The sequence below is a fragment of the Melopsittacus undulatus genome, chromosome 5 (assembly GCF_012275295.1).
Source record: "Melopsittacus undulatus isolate bMelUnd1 chromosome 5, bMelUnd1.mat.Z, whole genome shotgun sequence".
In the NCBI taxonomy this organism is placed as follows: domain Eukaryota; kingdom Metazoa; phylum Chordata; class Aves; order Psittaciformes; family Psittaculidae; genus Melopsittacus; species Melopsittacus undulatus.
In genome coordinates, this window is record NC_047531.1 from 19,527,197 (window position 1) to 19,540,442 (window position 13,246).

At 38.5% G+C, this 13,246-nt stretch overlaps 1 protein-coding gene across 3 annotated transcripts in view; it reads right to left on the minus strand.

The window, feature by feature from the left end:
- The window catches only part of WASL (WASP like actin nucleation promoting factor), a 49,050-nt gene that overhangs the window by 17,524 nt on the left and 18,280 nt on the right, over window positions 1-13,246 (minus strand). For all 3 annotated transcript variants that reach the window (XM_005146093.3, XM_005146092.2, XM_031046325.2), the window contains exons 2-4: window positions 5,606-5,740; window positions 4,300-4,386; window positions 3,672-3,768 (exon numbers count right to left, since the gene is read on the minus strand). In XM_005146093.3, the coding sequence (XP_005146150.1) occupies window positions 3,672-3,768; window positions 4,300-4,386; window positions 5,606-5,740 (319 nt within the window). The remainder of the gene's footprint in view (window positions 1-3,671; window positions 3,769-4,299; window positions 4,387-5,605; window positions 5,741-13,246) is intronic.

Below are 13,246 nucleotides of genomic sequence, written 5' to 3' on the forward strand. Positions count from 1 at the left end.
AGGGTGCCTCAGCAAAAGGTATCAGCTCTGAGGGAGAGGGAAGGAAAAAAGGCTTTTGGCCAAATCCTGTGCTTTCCTTTCCTCGAATATTCAGCAGAAGAAACCACTGATGCTGTGCTGCCAAAAATAAAGTAAAAAAAAAAAAAATAAACAAACCAAAAAACAACCAAATGTAAACTCAACTTTTGGAAGATAAGTAAGAGTTTTATTTAACAATTCAGACACAGGACTGACTGCAAGTCACTTGGCACAGGATAGGAAGCTGGCAGAAGAAGGAGTTATTCATAGGAAGTGTTAAGTGGCCTTGTGCTGAATCATGGGAATCCATTACCATTTTTATTAGAAGAAAGAGTTCATGAGAAAAGATAGTGGAAAACAAAGCAAGACATTTAAACACTTCCTTTAATTTTTGCTGGGCCTGTAAGAGATGAATTTGTGTCCCAAATATATTAGATCTGGTTTTCTGTGGTTCTGACTGCTGATTAGAAAATACAAACTCCTGAAGTGCAGATGACCTGACTGGAGAGTGGAGGATTTCTCCTTTTCTGAACATGGAAATGCCTACTGACCTAAAACAGATCAACTTCAGCAGCTGCCTATGTCCAAAAAATACACTTCCCTTTAATAAGTATTCCTGGAAAAAAGAACGGTATCTGCTAAGACTCGTGATGAACAAGCTGAGCACTTCACAGATGCCCTTGTCTCCCAGGCAGTAATAACAAAAGCTGTGACGGAAGACATTAAAAACCCCATAATAATGCTCTCCATATTAAGAGATGTTAATACCCAGCTTGAAGCTTATAAATTGCATTAAGAAGGGCAGCAGGACCTAAAAGCTTGTGGAGGAAAAAGGCAGCTTCAGAGAGGGCTAACAGAGCTCCCACCCATGAGCTACAAGCAGTCCATACAAATTAAGCCAAGAAGCCTGCTACTTCAGAAAGACATTTAGAACAAGGCTCTGTTCTACAGTCCCTACTGTTCTTTTATGGCTAAGCGCCCAGCGTGTGGAGAGGACACTTGTGTGCATATTTCTGAAGCAAAATAATAAAAGTAAAAACTAATAGTATGCATGTGCAAGACTACACAAAGTGAGAATGCACTACACTGAAAAGCACAGAGAAGAGAAATACTGTATTCACCTTGCTTACTGGCGGAACTATTTGGGATCAGCTTAAGAAGCTAATGGAGAGGCCTACCAGAGACATTAACCAATTACAGTGATTTCTTCCTGAACTAAGGTTGAGAATTTAATTTACCTTAATAGCTAGATGAAAACCAGCCTGATATTTTAAAAAGGTTAAGACAACACATCACTAATTCTTTCTGTGATTCCTCATTCTATTCATTTGCAAGGTCTTGTATATTCTCTGTCTGGAGCCAAACTTTCACCTCTCTGAATTCCAGATGCACTTACTAAGGAGTTGCCTGTATACTAGAGTGCATTTCATTCCAAGTGAGGAAAAGCAGAATGCTGTTGCTTCTTCTTGCAGCTGTTAGACAATATTTTGTGTACTAGTCTCGGCACCAAGACATAGATTTGTGAGGCAGACCTGCCCTTCTTGCTACTTTCCAACAACATAAGCCTTCCATAAGACTCCAGGAAAAGTCTTGTAGCAAGACCTGAATGGTGCAACAGGCTGTTAAGTGATCAAATGGAGCATTCATTTCAGTGAAAAGCCTGTCAGATGGCATTGCTATGAAAATCAGTGTATTTTAGAAGCCATGGGAGTAAAATCCCATTAAAACAGAAAACCATCAAAACTACCAGACTATAATCTCTGTTTGAGAATTTAAGATGCTTTAGAATGCACACAATTTATACATACACATTCTAAATAAATAATATACAACTTCTATATGTAATTTATATTATATATAAATCTATTACAAATTAGTATGTTCTAGATAAGCCATTATAAATAAATAAATATATTAACACCAAAAGCAAATCAGCTTTGACTTGGACAAGTGACAAGCCTGTTATTTTAGCGGCACAATTAGATACAGTTGAACCAATGAGAAATACAGAACTTCATCTGGTGGCTTGATTAAGAAATCTCATAATCATTTAACATTCTTGTTTTGCAGCTCTCAAAAAGATAAAGAAAACCATCAAAACAAACCCTCAGTTTTCTGGGTGTGTTTTCTTAATTCAAGTTGTCTTCAAGTTGTATGTGTTTGGGGAGGGAGAGTAGTTTGTTTGTTAAAATACAGTGTATGGAGTAAGCTCACCCTACAACATAAGTTCAATCACACAAAAAAAGGTAATGGCTCAAAGAGTAAACAAGAGCAACTTATGTAGCCTGTGTAAAAATAATAAAAAAAAACAACAAACAAACCCAAAACTGGAAAAAAAAAACAACAAAAAACCCCCAAAACCAGAAACAAATCCCAAAACCCCAAACCACAACTCTATGTGGAAGGACAGAGGTGACCCTCTGTCTTGTGAACAGGAGGTTTGACTGAACCACTCTTTTCCAACAAAGTTTGCTATGGCAAATAATACAAACATATTTTTTCCCAACTCAAGTCTATCCACTGTACCACTGTGGTTTAGATCCATAGTATAGTGGAACTTCAGGAACAGGAGATGGAAGGTAACTTTTACACAACAAGTATGAGTAAACATTAATGCCACTTCTTAATGACTCACTTCTTCTCATGGAACCCTGTCAGCTTATACTAATTCTGAGCAGAAGGAATCTTACAGAAGCTATTTAAGCTTCTGGGACAACTGCTCTGCACCTGAGTCACCATATCTGAATGAAATCCAAATGATATATATAGATCATGTAGGTTCCCAAGAATACTTGCAAGGATGGCCCACCAAGATGAGGGCTTCTTCCCTCTACAGTAGTCTACAGCATTGCTAGTGCAATTCAATTCCAGAATAGATTACAAAAACACATCCTGTAGCTTGAACACAAGTCCATGTGTTCCCAATCTATGTTTTGTATCACCTTATCCTTCATGGACATATGGCTGTCAGACAGGCAAGTTGTTTATGGACTCCCTGAAAAAGGACCGAGATAAGACCTTGTAAGAAGGCTGAACTCCCTTTAGAACACTGACCACATTTCCTGAGGCATCTTGCAGCTGGCAAAAAAGCTCCTGTGCTGGTAAGGACAGTATAGGCACAGTATGTCTTCTGCTCTTGGCCTCCTCCAAGATCGCTACTTTTGAATAAAACATATTTCTCTACTGAATGCTGGACCAATGCCAAAAATTCATTCACATGAACTACTGAACATACCAGATGGCAAAATCTTTGTTACAACCCACTTGGGCTGAATTTAAACAAATCAGTTATAAACATCCCTAAAAGAGATGCTAAAAGAGGGCTTATTCAAATGTGGAAACTGCTTACAGAAAGATTTGTACTTTTCCCACTGACAGCTTACCATTTTTGCTTCCTCCTGATACCTATTTTCAAACACCACAACCTTGGAGTCTCAGTTTACAAGGAAACTTAAAGAGCACTAAAGTTATTTCAGAAAAATACTGCTTTTGCACAATGCAGAAAAGAATCCTGCTTTAATAACACAATTACTTCTAAATCTAAGTATGGCAGTAGTGCCTCCAGCAGCGTTCAGATACTGAAGTAGCTTCCTGCCTCCCCCGCCCAAAATAACATAAACAAGCCTCAATTTAAGATTAATTTGAATATTTACCAGATTTCCTCTGCCGTCGTCCAAGCAGATCTGTTACTGTTTTGCGGAATAGTTTAGCTTCTTCTTCATTAGCAAAATTAAGACCAACTTGACATGTCTGAAAAACATTAGTATTTCCCCAACCCATGACTCAGAAAATGTTTCAAAGGCTTTCTTAAATGTCTTCTCACACATTCTGAAGGTATGATCAGAAAAAATCACCACCACTAATTTGGAACCAAGTCTTAGCGATTCATTCCATCTTAGGAATGTTTGTCTACTAATCAAGTTTCTAGAGATCATGGCTAACAAATTTAAGCAAAATCTTGTGGCTTGAAATCAAAAGGGGGAGAGGAAGATTTGTTCTTTAAGAATATAGGATGTTTCACAAACACCATCTGCAAATCCAAATGTAAAGGGAGTTGAAAACAGAACTTCATTTTATGCTTCCATTCTATGGATTAAGTTTTCTGGATGAGATTAGAAAATGCTTTTATAAATAAGCTTAAAAAGCTTCAAGAACACAGGTAATATTGTACTTTCATAAATAATTTACAGAATTAAATTAAAATCTCTCGTACATTAAAAAGAATCTACTGTTCAAATAAAACACATTTTAAAGCAGATATTCAAAGATGTTGAGACTCACATCTCCAGCAAAGGTATGAAAATATCCTCTAGGACTATTATATACAAAGTTATTGTACAGCTCCTGCTCCCACAATAATTTCCCATCCTGAAAAGAAGAAAAAAATAATTTTAAAAACTTAGATGAATTGCAGAGTTCAACTTCTTTCACAACAGAACCTATTAAGAGTTGCAAGCTGCATGGTATTAAGCATCTGCCTTGCTATTAGCCCAATAAATGAGCTCAATCAAAATCAAAATATATTGGAACTTGCAGAAGAGCTGTGGAAGGCTATGCCATCAGGTCACTGTGTTCTGTTCAGATACCTGGGTGTTTTCAAAAAGCACCATTCTTCAAGTTCTACTGGGAGCAGTAAAAGTGATCATTGATAGGAACACAGTGATAACAGCAATAGTATTAAAGGAGACTTTCAGTCTCGTTATTTTCTCAGGCTTGTCTTGAAACAGTTAAGGGGAACAAAAATCTCACCTTTTTAAGAAGTTTTATATATTTAACTGAAATAGTTCAGAATCCAAGAACAGGTTTCTCTCAAGGTCTAGTAATCAAGTGACCAAATCACAAAGTCAAATGTAAACGCCAATTGGCAATCCCTGATAAATCTGAGAGACTTCAAGCACTGAATGCTGACAGACAATGAGCTGCTGTTCCTGGCTGTAGAGATAACAGGAAGCTTTCCCAAGTCTCAGCAAATCAGTAAGACTTATGCTTCTCAGTATCATTTTTGTTACAAAAAAATTCTCTTGGACACTTCATCTCTTAGCTCCTACTATATGAAGTGAAATACTGTAATAGGACAAAGAACTACAGTATGAATTACATATGTGTTGTGGAGGGAAAAATCCCCAACAAACCTGTTTGTCCTACATTTCTCACATGCACCAACACACTACTCAAACCCATTATTTCCACCCATACAGAAGACAGAATCTATTTTGTTAATATTAAAGTAGAGAGACCTGCTAAAATTCTGACAGCTATGTGCAGCAGTTGACACTATGCTAACTTTCACTACTGTGACTAATCAGATCTACAGAGGACAGCTCCTGTGAACTGCAAGAAAATTATATCTGATATTTATTTCATCCATAAAAGCTGACATCTATGAGATACTTTAAATTTAGAATACTTGAGAAAGTTGCACTTGTCTATTAATAAGCACTGTAATTGCATCGCTTAAAGCACAATCATCTACTTGAGAATGTTTTTGAGTTTATAGCTACAACCTACGCACATTCAGTTCAAAATGGAGAATGAATACAACCAAGCTTAAATTATCTGATAGAGAAAAAAAAGGATGCTTGCTTACCTTAATGTCAAATATTCTGATAAAATATGACCTCTGCGGATTGTCCTTTACAAGGCAAGCTACACCACAGCATTTCTTCGACCACACGGCATTGCGATCTGCTGCGTATATCTGAACAACTGCTGAGGACATCGTCTAAAAAGAAAAGGTAGCTATTAAGGTAAAAAAAAAACAAAACAAAAAAAATCACAAATTCCACCTTTTTTATCAAAGTTTCTCTTATTATTTGTTCTAGGCAATGACTTTGATGATTTCCCAGGTGGTAATGCAATAAAGTTCAAATGACCCCAAATCATTTCTATACTTCACATTTTCACTTCACTACAAGATTTAGGCAGCTTAAGAACTCAAATTAACTTTTTTTTCTTGCTTGCAAAAATCTGCAAAAAGACTTGGCCTGTAAAGGGCAGACTGGTAACTATGGTGGTCACACAGAGAAGTCCTACAGTGCAATTACATTTCTTTCTGTTCAGTACTTCAAACTGGATAGAAATACAATACTCAGGCTGGAACTGTAAATTACACAGTGCCTGGAAACACTGTACTGGAATGCAACTGTCTACGTTGCTTAATTGTTCAAATGGTCTCTGGCATAATTTTAGCTTATGCCAACCAGCAAACTCCTAAAATTCTTGGGCATGGTTTAAGAATTCACATGAGCTAGGCTCATTCCCAGCTGGCAACTTGAAATCGTCCTGTTTTCAAATTGAGATATTTTAGTAAGAGATGAAGATTATTCCACACTAGACTGCTTCAATAGGGCACTGGGAATGTTTCTCAGTATATTTTGCAGTATATATCCATTCTACCTTAGAAGTCCCATGAGGGAAAAAAAACTGGAACGTCTGAAGAGTAGTTATTTAGGAGTCAAGTCACACAGCATCACAGAATGGTTGACACTGGAAGGGACCACTGGAGGTCATCTAGTTTAACCTCCCTCCCCAAGCTGCATCACCTAGAGCAGATTCCTCAGCCTATCTAGAGCCTTCTGAATGACAGCACAGCACCTGGGGGTATAAGCCACTCCTCTCAGTTTCATATAATCAGCAAACTTGCTGAACAACCACTCTATCCCTTCATCCTTTTGAGGGACTATTCATTAGGGACTGTAGTGATAGGACAAGGGGTAACGGGTTGAAACTTAAAACAGCAGAGGTTTAGATTGGATATAAGGAAGAAATTCTTTACTGTGAGGGTGGTGAGGTGCTGGAATGGGTTGCCCAGGGAGGCTGTGAATGCTCCATCCCTGGCAGTGTTCAAGGCCAGGTTAGATGAAGCCTTGGGTGATATGGTTTAGCATGAGGTGTCTCTGCCCATGGCAGGGGGGTTGGAAGTAGATGATCTTAAGGTCCTTTCCAACCCTAAGTATTCTATGATTCTACAACTCAAGTAATTGATGAGTAAGATGAACAATACTGGACCCAGTACTGATCCCTGGGGGACACCACTAGAGGTCTCCAGCTAGACTCTGTGCCACTGATCACAGCACCCTGAAACCTGCCTTTCAGCCAGTTCTCAATCCACCTCACCATTCACTCATGCAGCCCCCATTTCCTGAGCTTGCCTATGAGGATGTCATGGGAGACAGCATCAAAAGCCTTGCTGAAGTCCAGATAGACAAAATTCTCTGCTGTCCCCTCATTCATATAGCTAATCATCCAATTGTAGAAGGCAATCAGGTTGGTTAAGCATGATTTTCCTTCAGCGAATAAGGTCATAAGGTCTTAAAAGACATAAAACCTAAAGGCTCTGTAATGGGACAGATGAGAGGTTACCTAGCCCAGGATCTACTTTCCAGCAGCACCATATGCTTAGGTGAGAACAGAGGAGTACACCATTGCACTATGGGAATATACCCCCAGCAACTGGCTGGTTGGAGTTCAAAGCTCCAGTGAGCCAGCATATGCGTCTGACAGCACTTGATGGATTTTTCCTTTATAAATTTATCTAATTACTGTTGAAACCCATGTGAACTTCTGGGCATCACAACCCTGGACAGCACTAATAAATGCTCACTAATGCACTACACAAATAGTTACCTACTTTTAGATAAAAGTTTGCCACCTGCTAGTTTCAGCTGACTGTCCCTCCTTGTTCTTACACTAGGAGATGGTGTTAATGGTTTCACAGCTGCCCCTCCATGCTGTACATGCATTTGACAGGTATCTGTCACACTTCTTTACCCTGTAATTTCTCTACCTTTTAAGAAGCAATATCAACATTAAGTCATTCCCATACCAGGAAAATAAATAAATCATTCTATGCTTTATTTATTAGCCTTGCTACTCTCACATGGATCTTGCCTAGTCTTACTTCAGGCTCCTCTGATTGGGGATAGGACTTAAGTTGTATTAATCCGATTTATTAGCCTGTTGAACACTGGGTCACAATAATACTGTTTTCTGTTTCATTCTCTGTTTCTTTCCCTGTAAATCAAAGAGTTTTATTTATTTTTTCACTATGGAACATTAAACAGATGTTTTCATACATCTGGTGTAGTTCCAAGATCCTTCCGGAGGGTTCATACCTAGTCTGACTAATGGGCTCCATATTTAGTTTTCCCCACCTGCTCTATGAGCATTACTTTGCCTTCCTTCATCAACACTACTTGCCAAAACAGTTGACATTTAGAATGCAGGCATGTCTTGTTGCATTATAAGATTATGTACTAACAATATCACCCAAGTCACAATTAAATTGGTTTAAAATAACCAGAAGAATAACCTAACTTTCCTGACTATTTTTTTTATAAAAAAATCCCTCCAATTTAGCCGAAGTAAAGTTAAAGTAATACAGCCAGACTGACAGCTACTCCCTGGGGAAGCTTTATACCCGTTGTACAGGAACTGTGATGCAACTTTCACAATCAAGGTATAATTCTGTTCCTTGTTGCAACCACCTCCTCAGAGGTTGTCAGACTACCGATTTTTCTGGCAACCTACAGAAAAAGTTAAAGCATGACTGACTGATGAAAAGACAGCTTTGAAGTTGCCTCCTCAAATACTCTACAACTAAGTGTAGAGTAAAACTTCTCTCCCTGTAACCTAAAGTAATATGAGTAATTTAATCATAACTGGACTTGTCAGATGAGTAAGAATAGACCCTTGGGTTAGCCATTCTGCCACAACAAAACCGTTAACTGACATTAAGTTGCAGGTGCAAGAAAGGACGTTTTTCCCGATTATATGCAACAGGGAAAGATGATTTGGGGCACAACTGGTCAGATTTTCTTCAAAACTTCTGCTAACAGCTTTTTCTATCATTTCTCCAGTATCATCTCACTGTTAAATCTTGTAGTCAGAAGACAACAAAAATAAGCACAGATGGGCCACTCTACAGTTGTAACAAAGGCATCATTTTCAACAACAGCAACTATCCCACTGACCATGCAAAAAGCCTTCTCAAAGCTCCAAAACAAGTTCAGCTCCCAACTACCTTCCCTCAAATAGGAATATCCACAGAAATAGGTGGTCTTGGCAGGAATTACACAACTTAAATTGAAGGAACAGAAGACAGTTATGTGTGTCAAGAAAGCTCCCCTATGTGTTACCTCCTGTCATATCTAGCTGCAAAAGCACTGACTGGATTATCTAGGTAAACTAGTAACTGTCATAACTTGCAGATGATTGCTTATAAAACCTTGCTCATGAGCAGACAGAAAAATGTTACACAAAAACAGCATGTCATCATTCCGCATAACCATAATAGATTTAATGTACACTTGGATACCCTACGAGTAGAGCTTAATTTACAAGTTAGAGAACAATTCCACTGAACCTAGGCAAGGCGTTGTGAGGCCTATCAAGCCTAGAGTTCAATTACATTTTAACTTACTTATTAGCATTGCATGAATTCCTAGCGTTGGCTGACTGGGTTGAGGCTTTCACATTCTAGAACATATAATTACAAGTTCCACTGTTACATCACTGTTTGTTTTTTGGGGTTTTTTTTTGTTTTTTTTAATTAAAAAGACAATGCAGGAAAAAATACAAGATGTATTTTTAGGGAGAAAAAGACAGTAAAATTCAACTCTTTTTACTTCAGCCATTGTTTATTTTCATCATGCAGAGCACTGGTGCCATGCTTTATGCTCTTCAGCTTCTTGAAGACAGGACAAAAATATTTACTCACATTCACTTTGTCTATTTTGAAGCCAGCTGTGATATCCAGCTCAGTTTCTCATAGCATTCTTGAAGAGAACATTGCATTTATAAGCATGGGTTCTATAAAACTATACGTAAATATTTCTCCACAGGTTTTACAGTTGGAATTAAACAGGACTGCCCTTAAATACTCAATGTAATTAGTGCATTTTTTCTGAGATATAGTAAGTTGATTTGGCACTTAATACCTAAAGTTATTGCTGTATTTCAGAAGGATGATTTTGAAGTTGACACTAATGCTTTGCTTTAAAAGTTTAGAGAGGACCTTGTCCATTTTCAGGATCTGTATATTTGGAAAAGGTGCACAGGGGAAAGGAATAAGACACACCACCAAAAACTGATGGGCCATGGACATGAGAATCAACAGCCCTCGGTTTTCTTTAGCTTTTGGCACAAAATATCCTCCAGCTGGAGGATACGCCATCACTGATTCCAGGAACTTGTCACACCCCTCAAACTGATGAGCTATGAAGCTGTAAGTCTGGTGTTGTCATCTGGTCACATCCTTGGGCACATATACTGCAGGATATGTGGTATCAACAAAAGGCTCATGAAAACACCTTCTGCTTGCAGAAGGCAGCTGCAGCTAGTCACTGCACATTTGTAGAATGTGATCACAGCAGCCACTGCTAGTTTCCAACTGGGCAGCAGGTAGCTGTGTCCTTTGATCAGCTTCTGATGTGAACATTCGCTGCAGTAGCCTGTCATGATAATGACTTGCTGTAATTCAGCATTTCTCAAAAACAGAAAAGCAAGCCAACACAAAGTGGTATACCTCATTACAAGTATGAGCCACCACACTAGATCGCTTATGGTTGATATCAACTGGGAAAAACTAAGTAATTACAGGAAAGTCACGACATTAAAACACAGAGGGCCAAAAGTCACAACAAAGAGCAGTAGCAAGATTAAAGCTGTAAGAGGATGTTCAGCCACTTCAGTACACACTAGAAGAGAAAGCAATTCAAGAGCCATTGGGATGGTCTTGTAGTGCTCATACCAGCTGACAACTGCTTGTGGGACAAAGATAAAGAGATTCATGAAAGGACTTAGGCTGGATGTGACCTCTAAGTCCTCCAGCCCAACATCCTGCTCAAAGCAAGGGTAATTAAAAGCCTAGAGTTCAAGTTGCTCAAGGTCCTGTCCAGTTAAGCTTAAAGGCTTCGTATCACCACTGGGGAACCTGTTTCAGTGTCTAATCACTCCTTTTTTAATGCTTGTAAAAATGCAACTCAGTTTAATGTATTCTTCTGACAGCTCAGTATCATATGTGTATATAGACCTACTATAGGGGAAATCCTTACTATGGCTAAACCAACATGCTGAAGCCTGACCAGGTGATGCTGGGTGCTCACTTCTTTGATACAAGGCCAGGAAGATAGCCTACAGTTTGCTTCTAGGGTGGCTGTTCCAAGAATAAAGGGCTATTGCTATTCATTGACATTCAAACATCAGTGAGTAACAGCCTGCCTTGGGACAGCAGGGTTCAGGAACAGAGATATGCTAAAATCAAGTACCACTTCACTGTGGAAAACAGTGAGGTGTAACTCTAATCTTCACCATAAGAGGGACAGGAAGCTTCAGTACCAAAGCAATCTTTAATCACCTAGCATTATCTGAGTCATGGAGGAAGATATGGAAACTCATTAAGACTCCTGAATAGGACAAGAAACAGAAGTCAGAATGCAGGGTAGCTACCCCTGCAGGACATAATGACTAATCCACAGAAAATCAGCCAATTAGAAACCAGTGGGTGACATTTCTTTCTCTAGATTGCAAGTATCCTGCAGAAAAAAACCCAAAAAAAACCCCCACCAAAACAGTAGCACTGATGATTCAAGCAGAAATATTGCCTGAAATCTTAGCGTATCTCAAATAAAAGCTTGTATAAGCAATTACACATTTAAGTCAATATTTTAATAAATTAATGTTATTCAAAGCAAATTGGAGTTAGACAGTAATAATACCCTCCTGTTGTTCTGCAATTATCTTCCATTTCATAAATATACACAGCTTCCAAAACATTTCTGCAGTGCTCAACACAGCTATGCATTTTCTCTCATCACTCTTAATACAGAAACAAAATCTGTGCAGAGACCAGGCCCTGAACCTCCTCCCCTTCTGGAAGGAAGGAAGGACTTCAGGGGCCTACACAACCAAGCTCTTTTCTGGCAGTTTTATGTCCCTTCTGCACCGTTCTCCTGTTTCAAGAGAAAATTTAGTTATTTTCTTGGCATTGAGGATGTCTCCTGGCATGTGGGAACAGTGTGTTCCCTTCCTGCTAGGAAGGGCTGATAACCCACTTCCAGGGTGAATGTTCTCATCATCGTGCAATCCTACAGAAGGCATGCACTGCAATCTCTTCTAACAGGGCTCTTAAATGAACTGAATAAGCCTGACACTATTCAGATCATCCCTAACTAATTAGGCCACATAAACATCATGCAAGCATGCTTCCCTAACAATTTCCACATTCTAAGTAGCAGAGGCATTTGCTAGAGTCAACAAAAATACTTCCTAGCACTTTCACAGAAACTTTGAAAACTTGAGGTCAATTAGGTTCAGAATCCTACAATATTCTTTAGCCCTGCATAGTAAGTAAAACTTAACCCTCTTAAATTTGGGTGTCTAGTGATGGTTTAGGTGCAATCCAGACATAACAGCAATAAATGCTAAACATAAATCAACACTCACAGAATTTTAAAGGTCTCAATGAGCATTCACAAGCATCAGCTGTACTTACTTTTGCAGCTTTAGATGGGAAGGGATGGAGATAGTTAAAAATAGCACAGGGACAGAGAAAAAAAATAGTGATACTAAAGGCAAGACTGCTTCTGTTTCTTGCAGATGCCTTCATCTGAAGGACCTCAAGGATTACGGCCCAAACCTCATAAAATAGATGCATCCACCTGTCTTTTTAGCCTTTTCCCCCTTAAGAACAGCAGAGAAGGCTATTTATGGTTTCTGCATCTTGTACCGAAAAAGTGTGATGACACTATTTTTCTAGTACACACACAGTTTTCTGTGCATAAAAATATTTCAAGGCCTCCACAATATTTTGACTATAAAATTAGATTTTAAGTTGAATTTTACAACTCTCAGACTGGCTTATGATTTATGTCTTCCCACCAGGTTGCCTCCAGAATCTTCACAAATGAGTCTGACATGTGACAGTGTTCATCCACTGGGGATTGGGATACTTCTTTATTTGCAATTTGAGTAAACTGTGATTACTTCAAATTTTAAAGCTCTTACCACTGTTAAAGATATATTTAATAAGTTAGTAATAATCTTATATTTAAAGACAATTGTGTATTGTAACAAAAAGTTATATTCAGACACTACAGACAGGATTTTAAACTAGTTTTCCATTGAAAGAAAGAATACAGAACTTCAGAAGTTTGCTGGCAGATTTTAACAAGCTAAGCAGCTGGAAACAATCTTCTACTTTTAATGCCATTTACAAGACGTTATTTTC